The sequence below is a fragment of the Salvia splendens genome, chromosome 9 (assembly GCF_004379255.2).
Source record: "Salvia splendens isolate huo1 chromosome 9, SspV2, whole genome shotgun sequence".
Classification (NCBI taxonomy): domain Eukaryota; kingdom Viridiplantae; phylum Streptophyta; class Magnoliopsida; order Lamiales; family Lamiaceae; genus Salvia; species Salvia splendens.
This window is the reverse complement of record NC_056040.1, coordinates 31,239,832-31,252,719: the sequence shown is the minus strand read 5'-3', so window position 1 is coordinate 31,252,719 and position 12,888 is coordinate 31,239,832. Positions and strand designations below refer to the sequence as shown.

Genomic DNA, 12,888 nt, shown 5'->3' with positions numbered 1-12,888 from the left:
AAAAAATGGCACAAACACATTCTCCACTCAGCCCAGTGGAAGTTATACATCAACTGCAATCGTCTCTCTTGATTTAAACAAGAAGGGGTGTCGAGCGATGGTCAACGCGTACTTGTTCTAACTGCATTAAGACTAAAAGGCACAGTCTTTTCAAAAACACACAGAAACATATGATCATGCTTCAATATATACGCTTGAAAGTGGAGATAATTGCCAAGGCTATCTGCGAAGGAAAGAGGGCCTTCTTGGATGGAGCTATCAATTCTAAATTTTCATTACAACTATTTTATGCTCAAAAAGTGTATGTGACTACAAACTCTCTTTCTCAAGCTTTCATTGTCCAGCAGTATATTTCAGACATTGTTGTTAAGGAAACACAACATTTATCAGCAAAGAAACATGAAAAACACAAAGACAAGCTTCCGCAACAGGGGAGAAAACAAACAGTTACCAATATCATGATTGAACCCTCTTAGCCACCAGCAACAGTATTTGTAAGCATCCAAAAGGTTACAGAAATATGCCATTGTAGTATACAGCATAGAGAAATTGGAATCACATTAGAATCAGAAACAATTCTGGAAATTGCACAGAAGCATTTTCCATTAAACATGTTAATGGAAGTCTTACATCTTCTTCAGTTGTCCGATTTAATCAACGGAAATATCTCCTAGTTCAATGAAGATCATCGCACGCTTCTATCTGCATTACAACTAAATATATTCAACAACAGTTCCAGAATAATCTAGCAACCTGTCTAATCAAATAGGCAAGTAAATAACCAAAAGCTCACTCAGAATTCACTAGAGAAAGCACTTGCACAAAATACCTGCATCAATTGTTCATCTTAAAACACGAAACATAAACCAATTTAATGTGCTCAGGTATATTACAATTCAATCTGAAAAACTATCCCAATCACGATACCAGCATCAATTAAACCGAAACCCTAACCTGCAGGCAATGGTCAGTTTTCAACGATTACGCTCGGGAGGGAGAGGGCGATTGAATCCGCCGCGTCGGTTCATGTACTGGCGTGGCTGCCGCTTCGTGACTTTCCTCACCGCACCGACTTCGTTTCCTGCCACCGGCTTCCCCTTGGTGGAATCGAACCCCGCTGGAATGCCGAATTTCTTCATCATCTCCATCTCATCCTCATCCATCAATTCCAGATCCTTGTTGACATCATCAATTCCAGCAGAGGTGTTCTCCTTCTGCTTCTTATCCTTCGAAACGGCGTCGTCCTTGTCCTTGAGAACAACGTCGTCCTTGAGGCGCTTACGAGCAGGGGAGGTAGGGGAGCGAGAGCGAGAGCGGTGGTGGCGGTGTCGCTGGCGGTGGCGGTCCCTCTCGTCGGGCGAACGAGTTCGGGAGCGTGTGTGCCGGGATCTTGTGCGGTCGGGCGTGCGAGAGTGGGAGCGTCTGCTACGGTCGCGGTCTCGGTCTCGTTCTCTGTCGCGATCGAGGTCACGGTCGTCGCGGATTCTTTTCCGGTCACGATCACGGTCTCTGTTTCTATCTCTGTCCCTGTCGCGGCGGTCGCTCATGGCGGACGGCTGAGATTTGGGAATTTTGAAAGATTTTGGGTTTTGCGAAGGCTAAACCTTGACAACCTAAAAGAGAATTATCAACTGGGCTCAGCCCAATCCAACACGGGCCAGGTCACAAATAAATTGGTCCACTCAATTATACACAATGGATTTGGATTAACAACATTCGTTAAAGCTTCAGGCCTAGCTCATAGCCGAGCTTAGTATCAATTCAACATAATTTCGAATCCTATACTTTCATTATTTTTATTATGATTTTAACATGATTTAAGAATGTTTCTCATAAATTTTTATATTAATTTATCATTTTCAAAATATCTCATTACAGTTTACTTTTCAAAATATAATTATAGAATTTGAATATGCGTGATAAATACTCCCTTCACTCTCATAAAAATAGGAAAGAGATTGAAAAATAAATAAATAATTTATTGGAGCATGTTACTGTAAAATAAGGCTCACCTACAATGCAGAAATCTTAGACTTGTTTATTTTATACTCCTTTCGTTCCACAAGAATATTCACTCTTTATTTTTTAGTCCGTCTCACAAGAATACGTACTTTCAAAATTTAGAAACTAATTTCTCTCTAATGAGGTGAGACCCATTCTCCAATAACAATACTTTAATTACTTTTTCTTTCTACTTCTCTATTACTTTACCAATTATGCATTAAAACTCATGTCTAACCAAACGTGCATATTCTCGTGGGATGCAGAGAGTATATGTTTTCACATATATTTATTATAAAATAATCATTATTAATATTATTTAATTTCATTAAGGTTAGAAGTAGATTTAGGGCTTCTCGTATACGTACGTTTGCCTAATTGTACAAGTACATGTAGATCGAAACAACTTTTAGTATACAAACCCCAATAGTGTTAAGGTGTTATTCCTAACGATGGCGATCGATAGCCTATAGCTCGACGATCAAAGATTAGTATCTGATGTTAGGTTTTAATCCTAATAAGAGTGATCGATAGCCTATAGCTCGGCGATCAAGAGATCATCAGTATCCATCGTTGGGGCTTCCCGTCGAGCAGACTAGGGTTTGGCGGGATTTTCTCTGGCAAACTATTTTCCGTTGCTAATCGGCCAGTAACTTTTACTGGCAGAAATTTATCCGCCACTGGTATTTTACTGGCATGTATTTAATCGTGGTTTGATTCTGCCACTAATCCGCCACTAAATCCATTTACTGGCGGAAATAAAAGATTTCCGCCACTAAATCCATTTACTGGCGGAAATAAAAGATTTCCGCCACTAAATAGCGATTTTTTTGTAGTGAAATACAAGGTTTCCTATTTATAAGACTTAAACTCTAGGGTTGGTTCGACTCTCGTTTACATTCTAGGAAGGAACCAATAAAGAAAACCTGCAATGAAGCTTATAATTTGTTCGACTCATTAAATAACCTAAAATAAAGTAATTAAAACTGACTAATGACAATGTAATCTTGATAGCGGTCTGGGGCCTTAGTTTTCTCCCACGGTCCAGTCTCAGCCGGTTGATCTTGTTGGTCAATCTCCTCAGTTTGGGGCTCTTCTTCCACAGTCTTGGTTTTGATGCTCTTCTTCCACGGTCTGTTGTGATGCTCTCGATATCTTCAGCATTTAATGGTATGATTGTATCAAGCTATCTGTGTGCTTGATACAAGGGGCATTGCCCCTCCTCAATACTCCATCCGTTCCATGTTAATAGAGTCATTTTTCTATTTTGGGAAGTTCCAACATAATAGAGTCATTTCTAATTTTGGCAAAAAGTAATTCTCCATTTTACTTTATTCTCTCTTCATCTTTCTTACTTTATTCTCTCTTATTTTTTTCACCATTCATTTAACACACTATTCTTAAATTCTGTGCCGAAAAGAAATGCCTTTATTAAAAAGGAACGGAGGGAGTATATTTCATGTAGTACTATTTTGTTATACAATTTTTAAATTTTTTCTATTTCCTTTATAAATGCCCCACCTCAAACTTTTAAAATTTCTTCTTTAATATATTTTTGCCCTCGTTGAATTGAAATCATGGCTCCGCCCCTGCTCGTCGTAGTCCGATGACCAGCAACGGAATATTTATGAGAGTCTGGCATAACGAGGATACAAAATGCGAAGGGGGAAATTAGAATTATTCAAGCAAAGCAACATTAAATCTTACTATACCAGCTTTGTTGTGTGTAGAGTTATCGATCATCGTGTATATTTTCATACTTTCTCAACAGGTTATGTGGTATATATGGGGTCAATAAGAAACACTATACATGTAACTAAGGGCATCCACAATGGGGCGCCCGATAGCTGCCATCGTCCTCGGGTGCGGACGATGCCTCCATTGTGGGTGCCCGCCATCGTCCGCGCCCTACGCCCACGCCCGATGCATCGTCCGCGGAAGAAGCGCAAACGATGGCCTATCGTCTGCGCCATCGGGCGCCCCATTGTGGGCTCGGCGGACGATGGGCGCGGACGATGGCACGTGTTTTTTTATTTTTTGTATAAATACCCCCTACCCCACCTTCATTTGTAACATTTCATTTCACGATTCCACTCTCAAAACTCACATTTACTACGAAATGGATTCAAGTCCCAATAGTCCGATGTTTGGTGAGGCGCGTTGGCCGGGTACAGAACTCGACGAATATCGGCCGTTCTGCCAACACGCAGTACGATCCCGAATTCAGTACGGAATCGTACGGTTTGGATGACATGGAACCGTCTCCAAACCGACCTGTCGCCCCCTCCCACCGCGCCGCCGCCGACGCCACCCCATCCGCCGCCGCTTCCACCCCCGCCAAAAAGAAGCGGAACCGACAGCGCGCGTACAAGTTGCCACCTTCGGGAACTTGTGAAGAGTACGCCCCCGATCGTACGAACTACCAGCCGGATGAAACCCTCGTATTGGCGAGGCGTTGGGTGGATATATCGGAGGACCTGATATTCGCGAACAACCAGAGGCAGGTGGCGTACTGGGAGCACATCGTCGAGCGCTACAATGCGGCAAAGTCGCCGAGTGCGTACAAGCGCCAACGGGAGCAGCTCCGCAAGCACTGGGATGAGGTAAAGAAGCAAGTCAATCTGTTCGCGTCAGAGTACGAGAAGTGCGCGAGGGAGCAGGGGAGCGGCGGGAGCTTGAGCGACGTGCGCGCTAAAGCGCTGTTGTCGTACCAGTCACTGTACGACGACTTCAAGCACGAGGCCATCTGGGCGTTCTTGAGGGACAAGCAGAAGTTCCAAGGCGGGATGCTGCACACCGGGGCGACAAAGAGGACGAAGACCACCGAAGCTGGTGGTTATACGAGCAGCGAAAGCGGAACTCGTCTGGTGGACCTCAACCGGACGTACATGGAGGAAGAGAGTTCCGCCACACCGATGTCCTCCCTGCGTCCCATAGGCGTCAAGGCTGCGAAAGCCAAGGGGAAGGCGGTGGCGACATCATCCTCGACCGCCGCCGCGCCATCGCCGATCCCAGTCCCGATCCTGACCCCGAGCCCGACGGCCACCGCGTATGAGTCGTTGGCAACAGCCTCGATGGCGAAGACATTGTTGCAGACGCACAAGGCCCTTAAAAAGTGTACGGACCCCGCCGAAGCCGAATATCTCCGGGGATTGATCGATGAGCTGCGCCGGAAGTTGGGAATTGCGTAGATTAACCAACTTGAATCGTGTAACTTTTGTGCAATTAATGCAATCTTCGTCGGTTTTTAGTTGCTCGTTGTGTTTTTAAATTAGTTTGCATTATATATTTGAAAACATTTAAATTAAATAACGAAACAATAGTAATAAAACATATAGGGCGCGCCTTAGGGCGCCCCATTGCAGGTGGGGGGTAGGAGGATAAAACTGATGACGTGGCGCGCCTTAGGGTGCCCCATTGTGGATGCCCTAAACGCTGAAACTGGGTCGAATCAGTGTCTTTTCATCCTTTTCAAGGATATCACTAATTTTAAAATTAATTGTTTAAATATAAGAATTAAATTAGAAAGAAATGGTTTTATGTGATTTTCTAAATATAAAAAGCATGCATTGGAAAGGGAGAAAGGCGATGGAATCCAGCGTTGAAACACAGAGAGCATAAAGTGAGAGGAGCATGGCTCTTGTGCTTTCAAAAATTAGAGGATCTAATTATGTTTGTTTATACTTTTGAGATATACTATCATCTAACAACGTTTCGATTTATGTGATACAGGAATCAAAATAAGTTAAGAATACATTATTTATGCATAAATCAATTTTTAACGTGTAAATTGTAAAAAGAATGAGATGAAGAAAACTTTATAATCAAATATTAAACCTGAAATTATACTGATTGAAAGTAGTAAAAGCAAAAGGAAGCATGCAAATATTTGAATTACTCAGAAATGGCAATTGAAAAGTGTATTTCACTCAAAGACATTTGTAAGCCAAGCCAAAGTCCAAACCCAACTCACCAATAATCTATTGTTTGTTTGTGAACCTCATTTAATGCTGCAAATGTGATAAGCTCCATGAAAATTCCTTCTCAATACAACTGTAAATGGGGGCACATCATTTTTCTAATAATTTTCCCAAAAGCTTAGGAGTATTTTTTTCTTGGCCAACCACTCCAATCATTTAGTTATTGGTTACTACTAAATATATATAGAATCCACATAGACACAGACTTATATTTGACTCTTTCCCCAACCCAAGTAGAATTAGTAGTACTTGTGTTTCTGTCCTGTTATGAAACATAGAAACACATTCTTTTCTTCCCTACCAAAAGCATGAGATACATGAGCTTGAAGAGGCTTTTCTCCCTCAAACGCCACGCCTTCGATGAAGGCTTACAAGACGAGAAGCCCTCGGAGAATTTCCAAAAGCCCACATGGAAATGCTACTCCTACGACGAAATCTCCACCGCCACCAACGCTTTCTCTGCACAGAATATGGTGGGGAAGGGAGGGTTCGCGGAGGTTTACAGAGGAGTGCTTCAAAATGGGCAGGCGATCGCGGTGAAGCGCTTGACCAAGGCCCAAAATGACGAGAGGAAAGAGAAGGAATTCTTGACCGAAATCGGAACCTTGGCACATGTTTCCCATCCAAATGTCACGCCCCTTCTCGGCTGCTGCATCGACAACGGCCTTTATCTCATTTTCCACTTCTCTTCCAAAGGCTCTGTTGCTTCACTTCTTCATGGTAACTACTATACACTTTTCCCCTTTTTTTTTTTTTTTTTGGTTTTCTTACAAATTTTCCTTGTGTAATTAATTTAATTAGATGAGAAACTGCCTGCATTGGACTGGACAACAAGGTACAAAATTGCTCTTGGAACTGCAAAAGGGATACACTATTTACACAACAATTGTCCTAGGAGAATAATTCACAGAGACATTAAGTCTTCCAATATTTTACTAGATGCAGATTTTGAGCCACAGGTATTGTAACCACTAACCAAAAAATTTGTTACCAAAAAAAAAAGCATTCATTGATTCATGACACCTCTGTTTCAGATATCAGATTTTGGTCTAGCAAAATGGCTTCCATCACAATGGAGCCATCACTCCATTGCTCCAATAGAAGGAACATTCGGGTACATATAAATTAATTGCAAAATTTCTTTGTTGAATTAAAGCAAGTGTAATAATCAGTTAAAGTTGTGGTTGTTGTTGGTAGACATTTGGCACCGGAGTATTTCATGCACGGGGTTGTGGACGAGAAGACAGACGTGTTTGCATTCGGTGTATTCTTGCTAGAGCTTGTTTCTGGCAAGAGGCCTGTTGATAGCTCTCATCAAAGCTTGCATAGCTGGGTAATTACTATTATGTCTCAAACCTCAATTCTACGTCGTTTTGTTTTATCATAGCTTATTTGTTATTCTTCGATGATGAGCTAGGCCAAGCCTATACTCAGCCGAGGAGATTTGAAAGAGGTCATTGATCCAAGGCTCGGCGATGACTACAACATCGTCCACCTCAACCGGCTCGCCTTTGCAGCCTCTCTCTGCATACGCGCGTCTCCAATTTGGCGCCCCACCATTACTGAGGTAATGAATGTAATGTGTTTTCTTCAGCAATTTCAAGCTTTGTTTATGCGATGAAACGACAAAGCATCACTAGTGTTTTTTAATTGAATTTGATCCTTGTCTTTGAAATTTGAATATCATAACAAGTAGCATTATTTTTTTTCATTGTGATTACTTTATTCAAGGCTTAGAAAAAATCAAGCATGAGAAGTGTAGTGACGGATAAGAGTTGAGGTGTAGCCTAATTCCATGCCATTTAGATGAGGTGATTCACCTAAACTTGTGTTGAAATTAGAGATAGTGACATTAATTAATATATCAATTAATTTGGCACGCCTGTTTAATTTAATCGTTTTAGAACTTTGTTCAACATCTCTGCCGTCTATGAATTCTTACTATCATCCAAATATTTGATTATCTAAAAGTAAAACTTTTAACATCATATGACTAATGCATGCATCACCTATATTTATGTGAATTAATTTATCTTCTTTTGATGTCCGTGTCTCACCTAACTATAATTTTATGCTTTATTAGGCAATGATATGCAATTTGCAGGGTAAAACCTTAATTAAAGGGTCTACTTAATTTTTGAAGTATTTTAATTTCACTCAAGAAAAGGTAAAGAATCAACAAGAACAATTCCATGTACAGTAGATGAATAAAATATCGATTTCATGATTAATCAATTGTTCTAACGATAACACTGTCTGCTCCATTTGATACGATCCAGCAAAGCTATCAGTTTTGTCTTAACCTTTGTTTCCATTCATGTGTCTGACTTTTGTAAACTTTTTAAGATACCTTCTATGATATTGATGAGAATATAATCTATTTAATTAATGTTAGTAAATAAATTTTGGAGCTATCAATGTGGACAGGTGGTGGAGGTGATATCATCGGAGGAGGAAATCAATCAGGAGAAATGGAAGGTTCCGGAGGAAGAAGAGGACCGTGAAGAGTTCTGGGGGTTCGAGGATCTAGAGTGTGAATGTGAATATGAATGCAACACCTCTTCGTCTTCAAACTCTATCTCAACAGGGAGTTCGTACAATAGGAGGAACGAGTGTTATTAGATTCAAGTTGTGAATATGAAAATAAAAATGTAAGAAATCTAGCTAGTATTGTTACATGTAACAAGATCATATATGTTTTTACTTTTTTCTTCTTGTTGTAGACACTATTAAGTCTATAATGTAGCTATGCTATGGCAATTTTGATCATTCGAATCTTTGGGATTTGGGAACCTTGCAAATGTTCTAAAAAAATGGAATTAAATTGGAAGTTATGAATATAATGAATATGAAGGTGTGGGGTAGTGATATGACTACACAAGACATGCCAACTAATGTGTGTGTGAGTGAGGATAAGTTGTAATAATAATGGAAAGAGGGCAACCAGTTCCAGCATTATATGTCGGGATTCAGGAAATGAAAAAAGGGAATTATTTAATGATAATTGTAATTGCTTGAAAATTACTCATTGGGGAGGGAGGAATATATTCTCATTGAAATGCTATAACGTGATGGGAGATTGACTCAATCTATAAAGCTTTCCTAATTTTGTTACCGGAGTGATTAGCTTTTAATTTGTTTGTGTAAAGCAAGTGGGGTTTGATTTATTCAAAAGAGAGACATGCTATTTTATGTTTTTGTATTGTGTATAGTGTCAATTACTCTATTCTAGGCGAGAATAATGCAATTTGGTGGAGCCTAGCTAGATATATTGGATTTATGATACCTAAATGTGCCACATTCATATGGACTATGAAGAGAGTGAAATAGTATATTTTACGTAATTAAGGTGAATGCTTATTCTTGAAAATATGTTTGCGTCAATGAACTTGGAGATAATATAATGGGGTGATGGAATAAGTACTCCATTTTGGAAGATGCTCATAAATTTTAATTCCACCTTTAAGTTCTAAATTTTCGTACTGCGGCCGTATATTTCATTTCCCCTTTAATTTCAAACAAATTCTAATCGAACTAATTGGATTGTTTTTGCTGGTCCTATTTTGATTTTGAAAGTCTCAATCTTGATTTTAGCTGGTCCAGCAAGAGAGGTGATTGAATTTCAATTACTGTTAGAGGATATCTAAGAGGAGAGGTAAATGGAGATCTAAAGTCTTTTTTTGAGAAATCATTCTCCAAGATGAAAGTCATTCGTGAATGTATTATACCATTTTCTCATTTTGAAGATGTATCTTTACCTCTCCATTATTCTCCAAGGGTGAAGGTATTTGAAAATGTATTAAACCTTTATGTTTTGAAATGCTTCTTATGCTATTTTTTTTATTTTAGAAAATAATTTACCTTTCGATATATCTTTTTTCCTTTGGAATGTTTTACTTTTTAGAAGGCTATATTTTCCTTTCTAAGAAGGTAAATAGAAGATATATCTTTTCTATATAACTTACCATTGAGATTCTCTTAAGTCAACCATTTTCTAAGTTCATTAACTAAAGTATACTAGTCGGTCCAGAGGTGTGATCAATCGCTAACTTTCTTAAGTTGCTAACTCATCAACGCAGTGTATTAAAAACGTCAACAATATGACATTAAAATGTCAACACAGTATATTGAAATGTAAACTAAATTATGTGTTGACATTTTAATATCTTCGTATTGACATTTTTAAAACTCTGAGTTAGCAGAGTTAGCAACTTAAAAAGTTAACAATATAACACACCTCAGTCGGTACATCCATACATAAAAATCACACTTTAATTCAACATCAGTTATAAAAATATAAATAAAATAGGTGAAAAAAATTTAATGTAATATAAATTCATTCTTTTATTTATTAGTTTTACAAACTAAAATATGAGTAAAATGCGATGGTTAAGTTCGAAGTTTATACACCAAAATTAATATAAATAAAACAAAGTATGTAATAATGGAAATATTAAAATAATACTCTCTTCGTCCCTAATAATTCGTCACCATTTGACTCGGCGCGGGTTCTAAGAAATGTAATAGAAAGTTGGTTGAAAAAGTTAGTGGCATGTGAGTCCTAATTTTATATATTAGTTTTATAATAAAATATGAATGATAATGAGTTAGTGGAATGTTGGGTCCACTACAAAAAATGGTAAAAGTGAAATGTGACAAATTTTTAGGGATGGACAAAAATGGAAACAAGTGACAAATTTTCTGGGATGGAGGGAGTACTACATATGGCCCACTTTAAATACACTTCTTAAAATGTAGTAACTATTACTCTTTCGTTTTTATTATGTCTGTACTTTTATTCTCACTCTACTTAACTCACAAAACACGATTAATTAAAGGCTGGTAAGAGTTATATAAAACCTTTAATCACATTAATTCTTCCATTTAGTATCGGAAACCCTAAATCGACTTGTCATCAAGGGCTGAGAGCTAGGAATTTTCTGAGAGAGTCACTATTAGGAAAATACAAATTTTAATTACGCATTTTTAATTTGTTGATGAAACGATTCTCTGAGAGGTTACATTTCTTCCAACTCCCATAACAAAGGCCTAACTTGAATAAACTCATTAAATTCAATTCCGATTCCAATTCGAATTCGTAATTGTTGAATATACTTGGTGGACTTTTATTGGGTTGTGATTTAATTTGGCCCTGTGTCAAATTATTGGGCCTGATATTTGAGACCAGGTCTGGTAGCCCGAAGTCTTTTACTCTCCACCATTTGATTGCTACCACGTCCCCCCTTTACTTGGATCATGAATCTGCACCGTTGGATGGAGGGTTGTGTTTGATATGTGTGTGGGTGCCGGTTTTGTTCCTCACTTCTGATACTTCACTCTCTCTCTACTCCTAGACTCAATGTGTGTGCTGTCTCTTCTCTCTTCTTCTCCGATGGATTCTCCGGCTATTTTCTTCATGATCTCTCACTTCTTTGAGTGTGATTGATCAATGTAAGTGCTGGTAAAGGCAACCTCTTTGATTGCCTGTGTGTTACTGAGAATTAGGGTTTTGTGTGTGAGGGCTTTATTCTGAGATTGTGTGCGGTGGAACTTGATCTGGTGTGAGGTATGTGGTCGAGGTATTGACGGTTTGAGGGTGATCTCTAGTCGATTCATCTGTGCTCCCTTGGATCTGGTTCTGGTTGAATAGATCTGAATTGTTGGCGGGTGTCTGAGCCAAAATCTTTGATCTATTTGGTGTTCTTTGTCCTTCTTGAGTAATATCTTAGATCCTATTGGATCTTACTTGTTATTACTGACTTGTGTACTTAGTGTGCAGGTTAAGGATTAATCAAGGTATTAGCTAGGGTTCAAAAAGAGAATTGTAATAACTAGGAAATATTAGTTGTAATCTTGATTAAATTCAGCCGCTTGGTTGAGAGTTTGGCTGAGCTCTCTTGTACAAGAACAAAGAGGTCTCGGTAATTAGTGAACCTGGACTGATCTGATCCCTACAGTGGTATCAGAGCCACGAGGGATTAGTCCGTCATGCCGAGTCGCTTAAGGAGGTGGGCAAGTGGAATCCTCCTTCGAGTGGGGGTTCACTCTAGTAAATTGGCTGAATCTCCTACTTTTTTTCTTTTTCTGTTTAGTGCCAACTATAGGCTTGGGATCTTATCTGCTGGTAGACAGTCTTTGGCAAAGACTTAGGTCTTTCTTGCTTTCTCTGTGTGTTTTGCTTCTGCTGTTTCTTGGTGCTCTGTGCTCATGGCCTCTTATTACTTGACCACCAAGCATTGGTACTGCCTAAGTAAACCCATGCGCCCTCCAGAAGTGAGTGATTGCGAACTGGGATAGCCTTAGCCAGTGTTGCTCGTGACAGTCAGGGATTTGAGGTCTGTCTTGTTTTGAAAGTGTGTTTTAAGTGTGTCTGGTCTTTGGTGTATGTCTCTCTGCTTTAAGGTTTGCAAGGTTCTGTGTTTCAGTCTTGCTTCCTGTGTTCTTGCTAAAGTAATTGCAAAAATGGCCCAACTTGTTGGTTTGATTCCTTTCAATGGCAAAAATGATTTTATTATTTGGAAGCAGAAAATGAAGTGTGTTTTAATTCAGCAAAATGTGTTTAAGGTTGTGGATGGTTCTTTAATTCAGCAAAATGACACTGCTCAAGAAAAAAATGATAAGATGAATGAGTTGGCTAGAGCTACTATTGTGTTAAATCTGTCTGATTCTGTGATTAGGAAAGTTGATCATATTGAATCTGCTTCTGATATGTGGAAACAATTTGATACTCTGTTCACTGAGACTTCTATGTCTTCAAGGATGTACCTGCTTGAAAAGTTGTTTAAATTTAAGCTTGATCTTGCCAAAGATATAGATGATAATGTGGATAGGTTTCATAAGCTTATGCATGATATTAGGAGATCTGGTGACAAAACTATAGATGAATACACTAGTATAGCTTTATGAA

The 12,888-nt window shown here is 39.0% G+C and overlaps 2 protein-coding genes across 5 annotated transcripts; one reads left to right on the top strand and one right to left on the bottom strand.

The window, feature by feature from the left end:
• Window positions 1-435: 435 nt before the first annotated feature.
• LOC121748777 (U4/U6.U5 small nuclear ribonucleoprotein 27 kDa protein-like) lies at window positions 436-1,579 on the bottom strand. Of its 4 annotated transcripts, XR_006039527.1 has the most exons (3): window positions 955-1,579; window positions 794-829; window positions 436-702 (listed from the first exon to the last, which is right to left on the bottom strand). XR_006039527.1 is itself a non-coding variant. In XM_042143289.1 (2 exons), exon 1 carries the CDS (start codon window positions 1,545-1,547, stop codon window positions 975-977), a length of 573 nt encoding a protein of 190 aa, XP_041999223.1. In that variant the 5' UTR covers window positions 1,548-1,579; the 3' UTR covers window positions 436-829; window positions 955-974. The 4 variants fall into 4 exon arrangements, 2 of the variants coding, with proteins under 2 accessions (XP_041999223.1, XP_041999222.1); XR_006039526.1 differs by having other exon boundaries at window positions 794-1,579; XM_042143289.1 differs by having other exon boundaries at window positions 436-829.
• Window positions 1,580-6,179: 4,600 nt separating this feature from the next.
• On the top strand, window positions 6,180-8,750 carry LOC121746437 (probable receptor-like serine/threonine-protein kinase At5g57670). Its single transcript, XM_042140266.1, has 6 exons — window positions 6,180-6,701; window positions 6,783-6,940; window positions 7,016-7,095; window positions 7,179-7,314; window positions 7,399-7,548; window positions 8,409-8,750. The coding sequence occupies exons 1-6, from the start codon at window positions 6,290-6,292 to the stop codon at window positions 8,601-8,603; spliced, it is 1,131 nt and encodes a 376-aa protein (XP_041996200.1). The 5' UTR covers window positions 6,180-6,289; the 3' UTR covers window positions 8,604-8,750.
• Window positions 8,751-12,888: the final 4,138 nt, after the last annotated feature.